At 49.6% G+C, this 22,585-nt stretch overlaps 1 protein-coding gene across 1 annotated transcript; it reads left to right on the forward strand.

The window, feature by feature from the left end:
• Positions 1 to 3,689: 3,689 nt before the first annotated feature.
• Positions 3,690 to 10,431, forward strand: LOC140217281 (neprilysin-2-like). Its single transcript, XM_072287696.1, has 2 exons — positions 3,690 to 3,968; positions 8,350 to 10,431. The coding sequence occupies exons 1-2, from the start codon at positions 3,690 to 3,692 to the stop codon at positions 10,429 to 10,431; spliced, it is 2,361 nt and encodes a 786-aa protein (XP_072143797.1).
• Positions 10,432 to 22,585: the final 12,154 nt, after the last annotated feature.

Consider the following 22,585-nt stretch of genomic DNA (forward strand, 5'->3'; position numbering starts at 1 on the left):
GCAAGGGTCGACTTTTCAATCCGCGACATAAAAAAAATAACAATAAAACCGCAAATGTAATGCGAGATGAACGGAAAGAGAAATGGTATCTTTATTCTAGAAATCAATTCGGAAACGAGTTCTCGTCACTTATCATCCTCGTCTGAGAACGAGACGGAGCTTTCCTTGGACGACATTCTCATGTGATCGCTTTGGGATAGTTTCACTTTCGCGAAACATTACGTAACTCGGCACCGAAAGGGTCCCCGACAAGTGTTTCTGGCAGTGTGCCAAGCTAATCTGTGCCAAGAGCATCGCCCGCCGTGTACTTCAAAGGCTTTGGTGCCGAAGCGAGCCAAGTCTCGCGAAATCGAAATTGTTCCCGAAAGAGGTCAAGTCATCCGTGCTGTAGAGCTCGTTTGGGATGACATACTCCTGAAAAGACCGCACAACCATTCATTCGGGGACAGCACCAGGCCACTACGAGGCCCTTCCGACCGGCCCCACATTTACCGAGAGCCTCCCATTGGTGCCCACCATCTTAGAATCACCGACTCATTGACGTCGAGGCGCGGCAGAGTTTCTCAGCTTCTAGGCCATCAGAGTTGCTAGTCTCTCGAAGAGGCTGTCATACCGAGCGCTCTGCGCCGCCATTACGTTGCAAATAAACGCAGTAGAAGCGCAAAAGGCCGCAGGGTAATGCAACACCGTAACCCTAACACCAGTCACAAGCACAGCGAAAACTGCGACGATACCAAAAAAAAAAAAAAAAACTGTTTTCACTTTGGTCGACATGTCATGGATTGAATTGAGACGTAAAGGTGCAGGTTGCCAACGTAACGTTAAAAACCATGGAATTTGGAATATTCGTAATAAAATCGTAAATTTCGCCGTTATTCAAAGGTAACGCGAAGGTCGAGCTCAAGCTAAGAAAATCACTGAAGGAACTCACGTTACTATCGAATAAATACTGTGTAACGAAGCAGACGCACCCTTAAAGGGGAAATTCAGACATCCACCCGTTCGTAGCAAATGCTACAAAGAAAACCCATACGGGTTCCTCGAAAGAAAAGCCTCAAAGTTGAAGAAAAATTCGTCCTGGTCCGGGACTCGAACCCGGCACCACCGCCTTTCCGGGGCAGCCGCTCTACCATCTGGGTTTGGGTATGGGTTTTCTTTGTAGCATTTGCTACGAATGGGTGGATGTCTGATTTTCCCTTTATTCATTACTTCTCTCCACCTTGCGGGTTTCCGCAGAACTACTACGTCAGACGCACCCTTGTGTATGTGCCGACTGAAGAGGAAGACGAAGGACCGTGCCGTGATCGTGAGTGAGCCCCCTGCTACGGACAGCCTTTGCAGTGTCTTCGTGTATCTAGCGTTCCAGCAACGTTGTCAACGACTATAAACCTCGTCGCAACTGTAATTAAAGTAGAGTTCATTACGGCACTCGAACCCACGATCAGTGGTGTTAATTCAGGTGACGATAATTAGACATAGTTAGTTAGGATATAGGTAATTAAGACACTCGAACCCTCAACCTTTCGTAGGAGTCGAACTCATGATCTTTGGTGTTAAGGTGAATAGGTCTAATTTAGCAAAGCTGTTGCAAAGCCACCACTACAATTGCTGAGGGGGGGGGGGGGGGGGCAGGCAGTGTTCTTCATGGCATCGGCGCGCTGTTCCCCGTGACGCTGGGTATTGTGCGATTTTATTCCCCGCACTTGTTCTGCGTTGCGGCCTTCCCTGGAACGTCGTTGTCGGGTGGCAGCGGCGTGGCGTCTTTCCTTTTGTTGGTTGTGCTAGTGAGCGTTTTGCTGTAGTTCCTCGCTCAGAGTCGGTGAGTTGTTTCTGGCGTTTTCTGTATTGATGCTATACTCCACGTTTCCGTTCTTCTTCGGTGAGCGGTCATGTTGGCACCACCACGCTAAATGCGACGGCGCCGCGGTGAGACGAACTGCTGCGCGAGGCGACACGTCCACGCAGCCCGGTGTCAACCTTATCGAACATGATGCGATTCTTATAAATTATGCAACGCTTTACTGACGGTTGGGATGCTCGTTTAGAGCTAGTTTTTTATTCAAACGTATGCTGTTGTGTGTGCTGTATGGTTGATTTACATGAACTTGCCTGCTTATGGGGGTATGAGCCATTGCTTTCGTCCTACGTAACGGACAGGTTTTTTGTTGGGTGGACATACAAATAATTACGCATTTAAAAAATATCCTGCTGGGTAATAATTGACGACTCCCGTTAGAAAGTCTGCAAGCATCGCTGAACTTGTACCTGAAGCTTATCACAGTAAAGAATAACGTGGAAGCTTTTTGCTCCAGCGCAATGTTTTACTCGGCTCCCTCACACAATTCTAGAAGCTTGCGTGTTCATTGATTCGTGGGCTGTACCGTCTCAAGGCGACGCTGGACGTATGAGGGCTCCGGAGTAAATTTAACCACCTGGGTTCCTCTAACGCGCACCTGGATCTAAGTAAGTAGCGTCTTTGCATCTCGCCCACTTTGAAATGCGGCCGGGATTCGGACTCACGACCTTATGCTTAGCGCAGCAGGACGCCACAGCTGCGCCACCGTGAGTGCACTTCCACTTTTGCTCATAGTGAATTTTGGCTATCACTCATGCAGTATGCAGCATGTAGCGAGTTTTGTGTTGGCAGATGACAGACCAACCTCGCCAAATACTCCTATTGGTTGCTCAAATAGTGTCAATGCTGTATATTTAGAGAACCATATTGTCAAATTATCATCATCATCATCCTCCTCCTCATCAGCCTGGTTACGCCCACTGCAGGGCAAAGGCCTCTCCCATACTTCTCCAACAACTCCGGTCATGTACTAATTGTCGCCATGTCGTCCCTGCAACTTCTTAATCTCATCCACCCATCTAATTTTCTGCCGCCCCTGCTACGCTTCCCTTCCCTTGGAATCCAGTCCGTAATCCTTAATGACCATCGGTTATCTTCCCTCCTCATTACATGTCCTGCCCATGCCCATTTCTTTTTCTTGATTTTAACTAAGATGTCACTAACTCGCGTTTGCTCCCTCACCCAATCTGCTCTTTTCTTATCCCTTAACGTTACACCCATCATTCTTCTTCCCATAGTTCGTTGCGTCGTCCTTAATTTAAGTAGAACCCTTTTCGTAAGCCTCCAGATTTCTGCCCCGTAGGTGAGTACTGCCTACTGCCTCGTAGGTGAGAAAATATTATAGGTCAATATTTTTCATTATATTCCATGAACATAATTGTTACACGCATGACAAGTTACTTACGCTTAGCTGCTTTTTTTTCTACAAGATTACCTGCCACTGTATTTTTAATGTTACTTCTGCATTCAGTATGTGCACTTCACTTCCTTGCATGTGCTTTTTGTTTAACTTCAGTCTTTGTAGCAGTGAAATGCTTTGCTTGCGCTTTACTTATCGAACCTTCATCTGGTCTCTGGTTACAACTACGGCAAGTCTTCCAGCTCTGTCTAGTGTGAACAATGAATACATAAGTGAAACGGTTGACCGACTAAATAACTTGCGACAACTGTTAAAATTCCTCGCTGATCCGCTTTGCCCTCGTGCGCAGTATCGCCGCCATCGCGGCCGTTGTCAAGTCACTTCGGCAGAACCTGCCTCAGCCAATCAACGTTAGTGGCAGGTCTTTCGTCCAGCGTCAAGGCGTCGATACCGGTGGCGCAGAGGAGGTGGGGAATGTGGCAGCGCGGCACTACGCTACCTCCAGAACCTGCCACCAGGGCGGCTGCAGGCGTGTCCACGATCCGTTCTGGGAACGAGGGAAGCACTACGGCGCCTCTGGTGACCGTGGTCCGGCGGGCGAGCATAAAGTCGACCAGCCGCGCGAGCGCCCCTCCCTCGGCCGGTAGACAACACGCCAGCGTTGCCGCAGTGGCGGGCACCGTGCACCACTCCGCGGCCACGCATTCTGCGGCGTCCCCTCCTGCAGGCCGTGGGCTTCCCTGCAACGCATTGGTGAGACACGCAGGACGTTACGTTTGCATCAGCTGTGACGAATGAGCAGACAAGTTCCCGGTAGAACGACGTTTACTGAACCGTGCCTATGGACTCGTGGCTCGGACTGAAAGGGTTTCCGCCAGCAGGCGGCGCTCGGATTTTGCGGCAAGTGTGCACTTCGCAGATTTGGCTTTAACAACGGGGCGTTATCAGTCGTAACACTTACTCCCCACTTAATTACGCACCGCCCAATTATAGTCCGGCTGGCAATCCGTCCAGTGAGTGCCAACCACGTTTGGCGTAGCGTCTTGCCCCGGGGGCTTGTGTTCTAGAGTTATATCGGATTGATAATGGCCGGTGGTGACCTAGGAGGGGCTCGTGCGCTACAAGCTGCAGAAAAAGTCACTGGCATCAGCTTCGCCACTGGTTCCATGAACAGGAGAAGTGACCTCTGCGTGACTGCGCAGAAGCTGGCCATGGTGGCGACGCCAGGTGAAGTTGCCCCTGGAAGAGGGGCCGCACAAACTTAGAAAGAGAGAGATCCCATTTGAGCAAGAATCACACCGGAAATCCACTTTGGCTTTCCCCTAATAATTATTTGCCCAAGCTCTGTCATAGCCACAACGAAGTTACATTCGCGACACGGGCGAGTCATATGTGCCCGAGTGGACTGTCTGTGGGCTACTCTCTCCTCCACCGCAGGTTTCATGGCCTCTATATAATCGACTGCGCAAACGTCGCCCCAAAGGCTTTGCCGCTGGCTATTCATGGGTAGCAGCATGAGGCGAGTTACGATATAGCAGCAAAAAATTATGCAGCCGTATGCGCTCTTCTCTGCTGCACAGCCTTAATGGAGCGCGTTCTTTGGGGTTTGAATGAAGCGTTCCGCGAGACCATTGGAGATAGGGTGATAGGAAGCCGCGAGGACGTGTCACGAACCCATTGCCAGCGCGAACTACTTGAAGGTATTCGAAATAAACTGCGGTCAATTATCAGGAACAATTATCAGGAACAAGCTCTGTCAGACGTGCTTTCCATAGTTGTCGATCGCATTTCGAAAGCCTCTGGCCACTTGGAGTGCGCGTGTAACTGCACTAGACACATTGAGTGCTGAAAAGACCCCGCAAAGTTGACGTGAACACGCTGTCATAGGTATGTTGGCCATGAGAAGGGGTAAATAGGTGCGTTCACTGGAGCCTTGCGCTGCTCTTGACAACTGACGCAACTTCTACTGCGGCGATCCATTTCCACCTCAAGGGATTTTCGCCACGCGTAACTAACTGCGCACTAGTTCCTGGCTGCGTAAGATGCCGGAATGGCCGTCGTGAGGTTCGTCCAAACGAAAACTTTACAGCTTTCCAGGGACGACCACTCTTGTACCAAGCGTTACGTTATTGCGCTGTTAAACTTGATGCATCCTGTGAAACTTGGCCCACTCGCCGATGACCGAAGACTTAGGATACAGATGATTCCCGAGGCTAAAGGCAGCTCTGGGACTACCACTGATTTCAGGACTGTAGATACAAGGACCTATGGTGCTCAGCAATGTGTGTACTCTGTCGCCTTCAGGAACCCGGTTGACGCTCAGGAATAATGTTAACCGTTGTTTGTATGACGTCCAGTCACTGGCGAAAGCATCAGATGGTTCCATTTGGCCCAGTTGACCGGTGAACTGCGTCGAAATTGCACCGGCTTCATTCATGATATCAGCCAGCATAACCGCAGCATTCTTCAAACGTCGAATTTAAACTTGGGCTGAATGCAGTGAACATCTGCCTTCCTTGGGGATGTGCGATGCTTGCTTATCCCATCCTCGTAGTCAGTTGCTACTTTTGAATCAGCTGTGACAAAGGAACAGACAAGTTCCCTAGTAGAATGACATTTATTGAGCTACGCTTATGGGCTCATGGCTCGGACGAAAAAAGTTGCCAGTAGCAGGCGGCTCTCGTCATTTAACCGTCTGCGGCACATGCACACTTCGCAGAGTATGCATGTGGTTCACTATCAGTGGTTCGCTATCAGCCAGAAAACAGAGAGGTGCCGCAAAGCCACAAGCGTATCATTGGATCTAAAGGACGATGTAGAAAACTTCGCAAGTAGGCTTAGTCACACATCTAACTTGCCCTGACTAATATGGCCGCATTTCCGCTTGTAGCATTGTTAAAACTGAGACAGGCAATTTGAAATCTTGGATGTTGCCGGGAACGGAGGGTGACATGAATGATGCCACTGACCCGCGCGTTGACACTTTGATTATAAGTAATTATAATCTCATCCCGAGGTCCACCATCTTGATTAGGTCGAACTGGGTGTGTGGAGAAGCGCACTTACAGCTCTTACATATCGTCTATTGCAAACAGCCGGCCACAGAAGAAATAACAGAGAAAATGAAATCTTGAGAATGGATGATCACCGTGTGAACACTACTTCCTTTTTAGTTGCAGCCTGAGTAGCTATCTTTCGCGGTGGTTGCGCTGACTTCCGTTGTGTTTTTGTGTGTGTGTGCGTGTGTTTTTCAGTGTTCACTTGCAGTATAGTAACGATGCCATTCGTCGTCTAATAGGGTTGCGATGCTAGTTTGTTCTCATGCCATCTTGATATACTGTAGTGTAGTCGAAACAAGACGAGGACACAAAATGGCCATATGAACACAGCACCGTGTTTGTGCGTTAATATTAGGGAGCATTAGAGATAGCACCCCCAAGCAACTTTTCGTACCCAGCAACCCAGACTGCTTTGTACGCCTTCCGAGATCTTTTGTAAGCCTGGCCGATAGGGTACCCCAGCCTTGGGTCCCCTATTTCTAAAACTAGCCCCATAAGGTGTATTTTACCAGCGAAATAGCAGCAGAACGTTACAAGTGGAGCAGAAGCAACGCGTACACATTGTAAGACAGCCACATACCGTCGTTGTCCCAGCACAGACCAGCCAGCGTGTCACAAGACCCGTGTAACTGTTTTATAAAGGTGCACGATTCCACATTTTTGTAGGTAATTAACGATGCCATTAAGCATAAACGAGTGCAAGAGGTGCGCAGGATTGGTTGCATGTTTTTGTAGCTTTCCTTTAGGTCTGACTGCATAGCATCGTTGTTACCGAAATTTGCAGATCAATATCCACTCGACTTCAGCGCCAGGCGTCGATCATGTGATGCTGTGAAATGATGATGCTGCGTTCACATTTCACATACACTCTTGCCTGCTCTAAAGTTAGTCGTCACAATAACTAAGCCTTCATAAAAGCACAATTATTTAATGTAGAAAGTGCTGATTACCTGTAAAATTGGTACCTCTATCAAGGTGTTTATAATGCTTATATCTTATAGCGTAAAATGTCATTGTGCATTAATAGCGCCGAAGTTACCTTTAAATTGCCATTGCTACCTCTGAGAGCATGGTGGCTATGGTGTTGGGCTGCTGAGCACGAGGTCGCGGGATCAAATCCCGGCCACGGCAGCACCATTTCGATGGGGGCGAAATGCGAAAACACCCGTGTACTTAGATTTAGGTACACGTCAATGAACCCCAGGTGGTCGAAATTTCCGGAGTCGTCCACTACGGCGTGCCTCATAATCAGAAAGTGGTTATGGCACGTAAAACCCCACAATTTAATTTTTTTTCTGAGAGCATGGTTACCCTTGACAAAAATATTTAGGCAGCCAGGAAGAGTACGGCTGTTACCTTTCTTGCAGCATATTGCGGGGCTGCCGCCTTAAAATTTGAATGGTTAACCTTTGCCGTATTGCACTTTCTGAACGTGTTCGTGCAGAGTTGAGTCCTTTTCCGCAGCTGTGTGACAGCAGAATAAACAAACATTTTAGTGTACATGATCATTCACAAGCTATAGTGAAGATTTTGGTGTGCAGTTTCTTCATTTACTGTACTCACATTTGAGCTGCCGATAATACGTGTTGAGAAATTCGTATGCAACGGTCATCATCAAGAGGTTGTATATAAAATTACTTTGTATAAGCTCTCTTAGACCTCTTCAAAAGTAGAAAAGGGACGATGACGGATAAAAGGGAATAAATTCTGGGGTTTTACGTGCCAAAACCACGATCTTATTATGCGGCACCACGCCCCCTACACTTCAGCATAACTTTGACCACCTGGGGCTCTTTAATGTGCATACAATGGGCGGACACGGGCGTTTTTGTATTTCGCCGCCATCGAAACGCGGCCGAGATTTGATCCCGCAGCTCGACGCCAAAACCAATAAGTAGCCACAAGGGATGATGCTGGATTTTGACAGCGTCCTAATGGCATGCCTATTAAATTCTAGAGCTCAAACAAATGCGCGACGAATAAAAACATGGAAAAGCTCACGCGAAACCGTACAGAATGGAACATCGAAGGAGCGAAACCGAAAACTATAAGAACATACTTCCATCTACTTGCAGTTCATATGTCCACCACCAACGAGAAGATCGGTGCTCCAAAATATCAGCGTCGTCGTGGCATTGCTGGTGCTAGCGTTCACCATCATTTTCATCGTGCTGGCCTCCAGGGCTTCGCCGCACCATGACGAAGGGACGCTTCGGTACTGCCAGACGCCGGACTGCGTCCTCCACGCCAAACTGCTCACCGTGCACCTGAACAAGAGTTTCGACCCGTGCGAGGACTTTTCCGCGTACGTCTGCTCCGCCTGGTGGCAATCGGCAGCATACAGAGAGCATGTCAAAACTCCGGTCGATGAGGTGGCCCTCACACGACTCGCGAACTTCGGGACCTTGCTCAGTCTGGGAAGAATGAAGCTCCCCGTGGGAACTAAGGCCTTCCACATGTACGAGTCCTGCATGGGGGCTCATGACGATGCGGGTCTGTACCTGGAACGCTTCCGCGAGCTCATGCGAGACATGGGGCTGATTTGGCCAGATCCGCCTCGCGATGACTTGAGGGCCCTCGATGTCCACTTGGCACTGTCCTACAAGTGGCAAGTGCACTTGTGGTTCGAGGTACGGGTATTTGAGCTCCCGGTGTCAGGAAAATGGCTCTTAGTGCTTGAACCAGCGGCAGTCCTGCCCATTCTCTTGAACCAGTATGAAACCGTGAAGGAAAGTGACAGCTACAAAGCGTACTGGATGGGTTTTTATAGCGAAATGCGCTCTGACAACGTCCCTCAGTTGAACCGTACTGCAATTGAGGATACCATGATGAAGACCGATAATATGGACGACATTGTACTTAATAGCCTTTGTCTATTGATCTTTGCGCAAACGCAAAATGAGGTCTCCTTCCCGATGAAAAGTATCAGTGATCATGCGCAACATATAACGTCATCCACGTGGATGACCTCAGTGCAAAAGCACATCCGACTAAGTCCACAGTTGTCTGCGAGCGATGACGTGGTCCTCACAAACGATCGGCTGCTAGAGGCCATCGACTGGCTCTTCCTCAGTTACACCGAGGGACAGCTCCTCAGCCACGCTGCCTGGTGCTTCGTGCAGCTTTACGCGCCCATTGCTAACCCTAAAATACTGTTGAGACACTTCGGCGACACGCACAAAGTGAACTCCTACCGATCCATCTTCTGTGCTGCTCATGTAGAAGCATCGTACAAGGTGCTCGTCCTGTCACTCGACATGGCCTCTCACATCACCCAAGACGACCAGCAGGCCTTGGTTGGAGGCTTCAAGACACTGGTATTGGCTGCTGTCAACAAAATTAACAACTCCAAGTGGTTCGACAGTGATAAGAAGCGGCTAGCTTGTGAAAAGTTGACGTCACTCAAGCTGGAAGCCTGGCCGGCCGAGAAGTTGCAAACGAACGAGCAGCTGGAGAAAATTTACGAGCAGTACCCAGACCAGGGAGAGTCAAATTTCGCCGACTTTTGGATTCACACTCGCAGGGCCATTCACTCTACTATGGAGAAGGTGCGCCACATGAACGAATCACGGGAATATTACGAGGCTTTGAACCTATCACAAAACAATGCCCCTTCTTACCCTGTCTACAGATACGCTTTGCAGAGTGTCGCTGTACCCCTGTACATGATAAACGCACCACTGTACTACAAGACAGGAACGAAGGCCATGTTTTACGGTGGCATCGGCTTTTTATTGGCTTTGAACCTGGTTAAAATACTACACGAAGTCGGCATTATTGGTTGGCACCCGAACGGCACATTTGTGGACTCAGCTCCTTCCGACGAAAAAATGGAAGCCTACTACGAAAAGATTGACTGCCCCATAGGCGATCGGGTCGACAGCGCATTTCCAGAGTTGCCGGCACTAGAAATCGCTTGCGCTGCGCTGGAAGGTGCTGAGAGCAGTGACATGCAAGACTTAGCGAAGGATCTTCCTTCAGTCAATGTTTTCTTCATGACTCTCTGTTATATGGCCTGCACACCACCCGGTTTCAAGAGTGCGTTCGCGATCAACTGCAACAAGATTGCCCGCCATTCGGCAATATTCGCCAGAGCATTCCGCTGCTCGGACAAGGCGAAGATGAACCCTGAGAGAAAGTGTAATTTTTTTGGATGAGAGCACGCAGTGAAAGTAGGACGCCATTTTCTACCGCGTGTTCTGTGGACCCCTGTGTGTTCTTTATAGGACATTTTTTATCATCGGTTGCAACCATTTTGTGTCTTGCGCGGTATAACCATTGACACAGTCTTCTTATAACACTGTGTTATGTTATTTTGGTCTGAAAACATTCTCGCATGTGTACAAATGTTTGTGACTAAGCCTATGTGTGTGCGTGTGTGTGTGTGTTACCGCTACTCGTTTAATGATACTGGCTGGTCTGCTGAAACATAGCACCTCGTTATTCGCGGAAATATTCATTTCATTGGTCATGCCCCCATCTAGATCCCGGGCACGCAAATATATGCACGAAAGCTCCATGGAGAAATCTTTGCACACACACACACACACACACACACACACACACACACACACACACACACACACACACACACACACACACACACACACACACACACACACACACACACACACACACACACACACACACACGCACGCACGCACGCACGCACACACACACACACACACACACACACGCACGCACGCACACACACACACACGCACGCACGCACGCACGCACGCACGCACACACACGCACACACGCACGCACACGCACACACGCACGCACGCACACGCACACACACGTCCACACGCGCACACGCGCGCGCTCGTGCGTGTGTGTGTTAAATAACGTCACGTAGTAGTGACGGTGAAGAAAGTAGCAAAATTGTGAATGGCGAAACTAGCGTTTTATTAGGCGCACATGTGCTCTCAAAAACGGGCTACACTCAAAGAAAAAACGAAAGCGGCAAACACAGTCGGCGATTATCGAATATCTCATCTGCCGGTCAAGCGCGTCGGCTTTTATACGTGAGTCATGGAAGGTTGCAGAGTAATTCCAAAACGTTCTACACAATGCGCGTCGCATATGCAATCACATTACACAAGCTTCGGTGACAAGAGACAGCAGATAGAACCATCGACAACATTCGAGAAATTTCCGATACATGCGGGAGCGTTCTGTGATGAGCGATAACATTTGTTGGATGGTGAAAAGCGGTCATCTCAAAAAGATAAGCACACGTGTCAATGCCCCTCTCACAAAAAGCATTGTCCCGATGCTACAAATATAACAGGGGAGCAAAAACAAAACGACACTTATTAAACAACAGTACCAAATAACTAAGAAAGTCTAAAGTAACACAATAAAAAAAGTCCACAGATCAGCTATGCAAAGTCCCAAAGTTAATTAGCGCTGGTAGAACGGCTTAAGTCGCACAACATGGACTATTTCAGGTTGTGAGCGGTGCCACTGCGATAGCGAAATGCAGTCTGGCACGACCTCACAGTCGAGTGCGCCAATGCGTCGGATGATCTTTTAAGCTCCGAAATAGTGGCGTAAAAGCTACTCACTGAGTCCTCGTCGGCGTATCGGGGGTCCAAACCCAAACACGGCCGCAAGTCTCGTATTCCACGTGTCGTCGTCGAAGATTGTAGTGCCGGCTATCGGTTCTCTGCTGGTTCTTGATGCACAGGCGGGCGAGCTGTCGGGCATCGGCATTCTGGAGACAGGCAGCGACATCGAGATTCTCTTCGTCGGTGGCAGGGTGGCGTCGAGAGTCGTCGTCGGGTTCCTTCAGTAAACACGCTTGCACGGCGCCATTTGAGCTGTTTCTTGCACTGCCGTGTTCAAGTGAACGTCACGTACGGCACGACCGCATCCCACGTCTTGTGCTCGACGTCGACGTATATACTGCTAGCATGTCGGCGAAGGTCTTGTTGAGTTGCTCCGTAAGACCATTCGTCTGCGGATGGTAAGCAGTTGTCCTCCTGTGGCTTGTCTGGCAGTATTGAAGAATTGCTTGAGTGAGCTCTGCTGTAAAGGCCGTTCCTCTCTCGGTTATGACGGTTTCTGGGGCACCATGTCGCAGCAGGATGTTCTCGACGACAAATTTCGCCACTTGAGCAGCACAGCTTTCGTTTCAGCGAAGCGGATGAGGTAGTCTGTGGCCACGACGATCCACGTATTTCCGAATGTTCAAGTCGGAAAGGGTCCCAACAAATCTACCCCGATCTGCTGAAATGGTCGGCAAGGAGGGTCGATCGGCTGTAGTAATCCCGCTGGCCTTGTCGGTGGTGTCTTGCGTCCCTGACAGTCTCACTATGTCTTGACGTAACGGGCGACGTCGGCAGTCAGGTGCGGCCAGTAATACCTTTCCTGTATTCTCCACAGTGTACGGGAGAATCCGAGGTGGCCAGTGGACGGATCGTCATGTAGGGCGTGCAGTACTTCTGGACGCAGTGCTGAGGGAACAAGGAGATAGTTAGCACGGACTGGTGAGAAGTTGTTCTTTACGAGTAGGTTGTGCTGAAGCGAAAACGAAGACAATCCTAGCTTAAATGCCCTAGGGACAACGTCGGTGTTCCCTTCCAAATACTCGACGAGGCCTTCTAGCTCCGGGTCTGCTCGTTGTTCTTTAGTAAAGTCTTCCGCGCTTATTATTCCAAGGAAGGCGTCGTCGTCCTCGTCGTCTTGCGGCGGGGGATCGATGGGGGCGCGTGATAGGCAGGCGGCGTCAGAGTGTTTTCTTCTGGACTTGTATATTACGGTGACGTCATACTCTTGCAGTCTGAGGCTCCAGCGCGCCAGGCGTCCCGAAGGCTCCTTTAAATTTGCTAGCCAACACAACGGATGTTGTCGCTAACGGCTTTGAATCGCCTGCCATATAGGTAAGGGCAGAATATTGCAGTAGTTCAAAATACGGCGAGGCATTCCTTTTTGGTCGTAGAATAATTGCGTTCTGCTTTTGACAGCGACCGGCTAGCGTAAGCTATCACCTGTTCAAGTCCTTCTTTCCTCTGAACTAGGACGGTACCGAGGCCTCGGCTATTGGCGTCAGTGTAGATTTCTGTATCGGCGTCCTCTTCGAAGTGTGCAAGTACCGTTGGCGATTGCATGCGTCGTTTGAGTTCTTGAAACGCGTCGGCCTGCGGCGTTTCCCATTTCAACTCGACATCACATTGCTTTAGATGTTTCAGCGGCTCAGCGATGCATGAAAGTCCTTGACAAAGGCCCTGTAATAGGCACACATGCCAAGGAATCTACGCATTGCCTTCTTGTCGATGGACTGCTGGAACGTTTCTATGGCAGCTGTCTTCTGTGGGTCGGGGCGTACTCCAGATTTGCTCATGAAGTGGCCCAGAAACAGCGACGCTCATCGTAAGCGAAGCGGCACTTTTCTGGCTTCAGAGTGAGCTCTGATGACTTGATGGCCTCTAGTACTATAGCAAGGTGATCGTCGAAATTTCCGGTGAAGACGACGACGTGATCCAAGTATACAAGACAGGTCTGCCACTTCATTCCTGCTAACGCCGTATCCATCACGCACTAAAACGCTTCAGGCACCGTGCACAGGCCGAATGACATGACCTTGAACTGAAAAAAGCCTTCTGGCGTGATGAAGGTGGTGTTACGACTGGGGGTCCGAAGATTTGGAATTCACTTTGCTTATGGAAGAGTAAGTGCACGCGAGGCTGGGTCCGATATTTAGGACGTTTGACAAACATGTTTATATTTACATATGTACAAGAAAATTGAAAGTAATACAGAAAAATTTCATGAAGTAGTTGTAGCAGCCAATGACTCCCGCTGCCCTTTGCAGCTTTTATGGCCTACGTGCTCACTGTTCAGTCACTTCCTCCAATCTGGCGTCAGGAGACTGATGACATCAGGCTCCACCAATCCGGAGGTCGGTTGCCCTTTCCCTCCAAAGAGAGCTTGGTCGGAAGCGCGCGCACGTCAGTGGGCACAAAATGGGGAAATGGGGAACGTACGTTGACTCCGATTGTACACTGGCTCTGTCGCTGGCGTGGACATGCCAATTAGCGCGGCTGACAGGTGATGGCCGTATCATCGCGCTGAACGCGTGTGCGGTGTGGACATGCCAATCTGTGCGGCTGCCAGGTGATGGCCGTATCCTTGCTGATTGCTCAAACGTCTTCTAAACGAGGTACTCCGCGCTGGTCATAAATCATTAGTTTTGAGGACCACCTTGACGAGGCCGTCGGCCCGCGTTAGCCATGACTGGAGGGTGACGCGGTGTGAACAACCGATCACAACAGCCCGTCCACCGCCAGGAAGAGTGCTCGAAAGGGGGCAGCTCATCGGTGCCTCTTGAAGAGGTCTTGGCCGCTCAGCAGGCTCAGCTCCGGCTCGAAGTCTCGGGCTCGCCAGGAGGATCACGTTCAGGGGCAATGGCCATCTTGGATGGAGGGTTGACTGCATGTTGTAGGCTGGGAACTGGCATTTAGCGATCAAACCCGCACAGCGCCAGAGCAGCGACAAGGCAAGCACACATACCCCCTCCGAGATATGCCATACCCTATCCCATAATCACCAGGCTAGAACCAGCGATCGCCAAAAGGGCAGCCATAGAGAAGAGCCGTGCAAACGACCCTAAATGAAGTTCAAATGGAAGCGTGACGAACGTTTTGATGAAATTCGTTTCAGTCGTGTCTCTAAGAATGCGCAACTCGCGCAGCTCTGAAGCGACCGACAAACAAAAGGAGATCGTTTAAAACATACATGAACAACAGTAATTAAAAGACAAGAAAAACAGTTCCAGTACCTACGCAGGTGTCTTCGATTCGCGCAATAAACTACTCATTAACATAACACTAGAAGAAAAGAAGCAAAAAAATCAACCAATGGTCTGAGTTCGGAATACGGGTGAGTCCTGCCATTAGTAGGAAAAACCACGGCTGAGCACGTCCGCATTTCCGTTTTCGCTTCCCTTAATTGTTGTACTTCACCTCGAAATTATGTTCCTGTAGGGCAAGACTCCATCGGAGTAGGCGACCATTCTTGGGTGACATATTACGTAGCCATGACAAAGGATAGTGATCCGTCTTGATAACAAAGCGGGAGCCGGCTAAGCATCGAAGCTTCTGAATGGCCCACACAAGGCCCGCACACTCTTTCTCCGAAGTGCTACATGCTTCCTCGCGTACAGTAAGCTTTCAACTAACAAAAAGCACTGGCTGCTCTTGTCCACTTTCGTCCCGCTAAGAACTGCCCTGAGACCCCCGTCACTCGCATCGCACTGAAGTATGAATGGTAGGTTATAACCCGGAGCTCTCAAGATGAGTTGAGAGGTTAGGGCTTTCTTTAAAGGCTGGAAAGAACCCTCCTTCAACTCGTTACACTGTATCTTAGTCGGCTCTTCTTTCCTCAAGCTATCAGTTAATGGACTGGCGACATTGCAATAGTTGGGGATATAATGCTGGTAATATCCAGCGAGTCCAAGAAATGCGCGGATATCGGTTTTAGTAGTGGGTCGGGGATAGCTATCGATGGCGGCAAGCCTCATGAGGCCGCCGGTATCATTGCCCAATAAGATGCCCAGGGTACTCGAGCTCTGTCTTGCCGAACTGACATTTCTCGGCTCTTATAGTGAGCCCAGCGTCGCGTAATCGCGTAATACGCTTCACAAGTAGCCCATGTGGTCTTCCCAACTGTCCGAGACGACCGCAGTATCATCGAGATATGGAACCGCGTAGTCCTCAGCCCCGGCAATCACACGATCCACGAACCGCGAGAAACAAAAGGGCGCTTTTTTGAGCCCAAACCTCATGACCAACGGTCGAAAAGTCCCTAAGGGTGAGATGAACACGGCGTATTGACTGGTTCGTTTAGTCAAGGATACCTGCCAGTAGCCGCGTGTCAGATCGAGTGTAGAGACGTACTGGGCTCGGCTGTTCCCACTTTCTATTTTAGGTTGGGAAGAGGGTAGAGCTGTTTCCGTATGATTGCATTCAATTTCCTATAATCAATGCAGGGCCTCGTCTTCTTTCCGGGTGCCTCTACTAGTCTGAGAGACGGGGTATACTCGCTCTCGGAAGGGACAATGACACTGATATCCAACATTCTTTGAATTTCGCGTGCGAGTATTTCTTTCTGCTTGAGCGAAACTCGGTGAGGCCGCGAGCGAATTGGTTCGTTGGAAATTAATTCAGTGTTGTGTTCCACTAAGTTGGTTTTTCCCGGCCTCTCTACGAACGCCACTGTGAATTCCATTGATATGGATCGAATCCTGACCACGGCGGCCGCATTTCGATGGGGGCGAAATGCGAAAACACCCGTGTACTTAGATTTAGGTGCACGTTAAAGAACCCCAGGAGGTCGAAATTTCCGGAGTCCTCCACTACGGCGTGCCTCATAATCAGAAAGTGGTTCTGTCACGTAAAACCCCATAATTTAATTTTTAATTTAACTCCTGCGGGGACGGTAGAGTATCCGCCTCCCGTGCAAGTGGACCGTGATTCAAATCCCGGTGCCGCACAATTCTCCACCGGAAAATACAAAAAAATACCGTGTGTTGAGAAAATTGCACAAACAGGCCTGGCGTGCGGCCTGATCCCGGTGACCAGAACCGGTAACGCACTCTCTCACCAGAGCAGGATTGGCCACCCTGGTGCAGTACTTGGCCACAACCTCCTATATAACCACAACAATCAAACCCCGGTCCTCAGTCCCCAGCAGCTGCGAAGCAACTGACCACGGCGACGGTCAGACCTGCGACGCTGCAGAGGGTGCTAAGAATCCCTGGCTCCGGACAGGCCGCCATTGGAATATGAACCTGGCAACGTTTAACGCTAGAACGTTATCTAGTGAGGCGAGTCTAGCAGTGCTATTGGAGGAATTAGAAGGCAGTAAATGGGATATAACAGGGCTCAGTGAAGTTAGGAGGCCAAAAGAAGCATATACAGTGCTAAAAAGCGGGTACGTCCTGTGCTACCGGGGCTTAGCGGAGAGAAGAGAACTAGGAGTCGGATTCCGGATTAATAAGAATATAGCTGGTAACATACAGGAATTCTATAGCATTAACGAGAGGGTGGCAGGACTTGTTGTGAAACTTAATAAGAGGTACAAAATGAAGGTTGTACAGGTCTACGCCCCTACATCTAGTCATGATGACCAGGAAGTCGAAAGCTTCTATGAAGACGTGGAATCGGCGATGGGTAAAGTCAAAACAAAATACAGTATACTGATGCGCGACTTCAATGCCAAGGTAGGCAAGAAGCAGGCTGGAGACAAGGCAGTGGGGGAATATGGCATAGGCACTAGGAATAGCAGGGGAGAGTTATTAGTAGAGTTTGCGGAACAGAATAATATGCAGATAATCAATACCTTCTTCCGCAAGCGAGATAGCCGAAAGTGGACGTGGAGGAGCTCGAACGGCGAGACTAGAAATGAAATAGACTTCATACTCTACGCTAACCCTGGCATCATACAAGATGTGGACGTGCTCAGCAAGGTGCGCTGCAGTGACCATAGGATGGTAAGAACTCGAATTAGCCTTGACTTGAGGAGGGAACGGAAGAAACTGGTACATAAGAAGCCAATCAATGAGTTAGCGGTAAGAGGGAAACTAGAGGAATTCCGGATCAAGCTACAGAACAGGTATTCGGCTTTAACCCAGGAAGAGGACCATAGTGTTGAAGCAATGAACGACAATCTTATGGGCATCATTAAGGAGTGCGCAATAGAAGTCGGTGGTAACGCCGTTAAACAGGAAACCAGTAAGCTATCGCAGGAGACGAAAGATCTGATCAAGAAACGCCAATGTATGAAAGCCTCTAACCCTACAGCTAGAATTACAGCTAGAGTTAATCAACAAGCGTAAGACAGCGGACATAAGGAACTATAATATGGATAGAATTGAACAGGCTCTCAGGAACGGAGGAAGCCTAAAAGCAGTGAAGAAGAAACTAGGAATAGGCAAGAATCAGATGTGTGCGTTAAGAGACAAAGCCGGCAATCTCGTTACTAATAAGGATGAGATAGTTCAAGTGGCTGAAGAGTTTTATAGAGATTTATACAGTACCAGTAACACCCACGACGATAAGGTGAGGGAGAATAGGCTTGTGGAACTTGAAATCCCACAAGTAACACCGGAAGAGGTAAAGAACGCCTTGGGAGCTATGCAAAGGGGGAAGGCAGCTGGGGAGGATCAGGTAACAGCAGATTTGTTGAAGGATGGTGAGAACACTGTCCTACAAAGATTGGCCGCCCTATATACACAATGCCTCATGACCTCGAACGTACCGGAATCTTGGAAGAACGCTAACATAATCCTAATCCATAAGAAAGGGGACGCCAAAGACTTGAAAAATTATAGACCGATCAGCTTACTGTCCGTTGCCTACAAAGTATTTACTAAGGTAATCGGAAATTGAATCAGGAATACCTTAGATTTCTGTCAACCAAAGGACCAGGCAGGATTCCGTAAAGGCTACTCAACAATAGACCATATTCACACTATCAATCAGGTGACAGAGAAATGTGCGGAATATAACCAACCCTTATATATAGCCTTCATTGATTACGAAAAAGCATTTGATTCAGTCGAAACCTCAGCAGTCATGAAGGCACTACGGAATCAGGGTGTAGATGAGCCATGTGTAAAGATACTGGAAGATATCTATAGCGGTTCCACAGCCACCGTAATCCTCCACAAAGAAAGCAACAAAATCCCAATAAAGAAAGGCGTCAGACAGGGCGATACGATATCTCCAATGCTATTCACAGCATGTTTACAGGAGGTATTCAGAGACCTGGAGTGGGAAGAATTGGGGATAAAAGCTGATGGAGAATACCTTAGCAACTTGCGATTCGCTGATGATATTGCCTTGCTTAGTAACTCAGGAGACCAATTGCAATGCATGCTGACTGACCTGGAGAGGCAAAGCAGAAGGGTGGGTCTGAAAATTAGTCTACAGAAAACTAAAGTAATGTTTAACAGTCTCGGAAGAGAACAGCAGTTTACGATAGGTAGCGAGGCACTGGAAGTGGTAAGGGAATACATCTACTTAGGGCAGGTAGTGACCACGGATCCGGATCATGAGACTGAAATAACCAGAAGAATAAGAATGGGCTGGGGTGCGTTTGGCAGGCATTCTCAAATCATGAACAGCAGGCTGCCACTATCCCTCAAGAGGAAAGTGTATAACAGCTGTGTCTTACCAGTACTCACCTACGGGGCAGAAACCTGGAGGCTTACGAAAAGGGTTCTGCTGAAATTGAGGACGATGCAACGAGCTATGGAAAGAAGAATGATAGGTGTAACGTTAAGGGATAAGAAAAGAGCAGATTGGGTGAGGGAACAAACGCGGGTAAATGACATCTTAGTTGAAATCAAGAAAAAGAAATGGGCATGGGCCGGACATGTAATGAGGAGGGAAGATAGCCGATGGTCATTAAGGGTTACGGACTGGATTCCAAGGGAAGGGAAGCGTAGTAGGGGGCGGCAGAAAGTTAGGTGGGCGGATGACATTTAAGACGTTTGCAGGGACAACATGGCCACAATTAGTACATGACCGGGGTAGTTGGAGAAGTATGGGAGAGGCTTTTGCCCTGCAGTGGGCGTAACTAGTCTGATGATGATGATGATGAAGAGCATTACTTGGTCTCCCTCCTAAAACAAACGTTGCCGCGCGTTTTTATCGTACAGCTTCAACTTCGCCGAGGTCATGTTCGCCTCCACGAGCTCTTTACAGGCCTGGAACCTCTGGAGTAAGCTCAGCACGTACTCAACCACTGTGGGATCCTCCCCCTTTCCCTCCCAAGGTTCTCGCAGTATGCGAAAGGGTGTCCTCAACGACCTCCTGTAGACGATTTCGGCAGGACTAATTCCAGTGGCCTCGTGGGGTACCGACCTAAGTGCGAAAATTGTGGTGTGCAAACATGCCTCCCAATCTGTTTTTCTCAGAGTGCAGTGCTCGTAGGACTTTCTTTAGGACGGAATGCCATGCTTCGACGGAATTACTCTGGGGATGCCGGACGGAGCTGCGTATTATTCGGCTGCCACCTTTTTTCAAGAACGTTCCAAATACACAGCCCTGATCACTTTGCAATTCCGCCGGAAATCCCACTCGTGAAAACACCGATAGGAGCCCATCAACAATCTCAGCCGAGGTGAGCTCCTTCAAAGGGACTGCCTCGGGGAACTTCTTGGCGGGGCACATCATGGTAAATATATAACGGCACCCCGAGTGCGTTATCGGCAGTGGACCCACTACGTCTGCGACCAGCCGGTGGAAGGGCTCGGTAATGAGCGGCAGCAACTTTAAGGGTGCCTTCTGCTGGTCCTGTGTTTTGGCGATTCTTTGACAGTGTGATGTTATTGGGACCGGATCACTCCAGAAAAAGGGAGAAGCAGCACGCAGAAGCAGAAACACACATCAGACTTGTATTGACGCACACAACATATATAAACGGCACACACACGCGACAGTTCCCCAAAATACCTCAGATTACATGCAGCTATATACTTGTATCAGTCAATTATAATCGGCCTACAGTTCAGGCGGAAGCGCGTGTCGCCGTGTTGGATACCTTGTGGAATCGATGTCGGCCAGTGGAGTCGGACAGCAGCGTCGGTCGGCCGGGTCAGACAGCCAGGTCGGACAGCCGGGTTGGACGGCCGGGTCGGACGGCCGGGTCGGACGGCCGGGTCGAACCGCCTCGCGGGGCTCAGGTGGCCGGCCGCAGTCACCAGGTCGCGTCCACAGCTGGCGGGGTAGCCCTGTGGCCGCTCACCCGAACGCTCCATCGTCCCAGTTCAGGACCGCCAGCCCTCCTGGGCCAGTTGCCCAGCGGAAGAGCGGGGCGAGGTAACTTCTCAGCGGGCGACAGCGTTGGCTCGGGTGTGGCGCAGTGGCGCGGGCGGCGATAGCTCCTATGGGCCAGACGCCCAGCGAGGAAGCTGTTTTCCGTCGAACGCCGAACCTCGCGCACTGCTCACGCCACGGGACCACGGGCCACTCTCTCTCTCGCGCCACGCTTTTTTGAGGCGCCACTGCCGACGCTCCCAAATTGGTGTCGATGATGATGATGATGTTCCTCTTGCGGGTATTTGCAAATAGTCGCTGTCATCTTTGCCACCGCACGGCGCACAGTCTTCATATATTTATACTTTCCACTCCCGCGTACCATATATTATTACAGACAGACTTCACAAGATTGCACAAATTTCTCGACGTCCTTGAAAGAATTCAGCCAATAAAATTCTCTCAGTAGGTGAGCCTTCGTTTTCTTATTGTCAAGATGGCCCGCCCAACCATTCCCGTGACAAAACTCCAGTATTTTGGCCCGATACCTTTGTGGGACTACAATCTGGTCATAGTACACTCCCTTCGAGTCTTTGTACTGATGGTACAAGAAGCCTGCGCGACGGCTAAAAACCACGTCTGGTCCTGCCCTTCCGTGCGGTTTAATTCCCAAAGCGTTTCGTCCTCAGTTTTTTCTGACGCGATGACCTCTGGGCCCACTTTCGACAGTTCTGGGAAGCAAGGTTTGGGTACGGGCTAGTTGGTATTCCATGGTAGCAACCGTCACTTACAGCGCATACATAGACGCGGGACAAAAAGGACGACGAAGACAAGCGCTGCAGGAGTTCTGGGAAGAACAGGGAGGCACGAGAAACGGTTCCTGTTTCTCGCTAACTTCTATAGGGAGACTAACTATTATCGCTCTCGCCCGAACCGCCTCCTAACTTTGTTGCCGTCCCTATTTGGTCGAGTGTCTGTGCCTCTTTGTTTTCTTAAACACGGAGCTCTGTTTCGATCTCTCTGGCTTTGGAACGTGTGTGAGCCTGTACTATGTATTCTCCAAAGCTCACACGTCCTTCTCTCATCATTTGCTCTGAATGATTTGAAAAAAAAAAGGTAGCCATACTGCTTTCGTAAACTTTTTGACACGGCGGCTTCTGTTTCTAGCTCTCCGAACTTAATGAGTACCCTTGCCATTGGCGGACATACGCTATCTACTTGTGCTACTTGCCTAATCCATCCACATTCCCCCGTAAACCTGTCCGCGGGCATGTATAAGTGGTGTATTATGTCCACGGTAGCCGCTGAGTCACAGAGAACACGGCAGTTTTGGCGATTTGTGGTCATGTCTCGTAAGTAAGGCTCTAGCAGCCGCATGTAGTCGTTGTTCGTTAGTAACGAAAAAGCTACCTTTTCCCTGCGGCAACCAATCGCCAATTGCCCGGTTTCGTGGCACCGAAAGCGCACAATTGGTTTCTGTGCCTCGAACGCTCTAGCCCGCTTCTTCTTCAGCTCCCCTATTTCCCTGCCTGAGCGCGCA

Source organism: Dermacentor andersoni, chromosome 4 (genome assembly GCF_023375885.2).
Source record: "Dermacentor andersoni chromosome 4, qqDerAnde1_hic_scaffold, whole genome shotgun sequence".
NCBI classification, from domain to species: Eukaryota; Metazoa; Arthropoda; class Arachnida; order Ixodida; family Ixodidae; genus Dermacentor; species Dermacentor andersoni.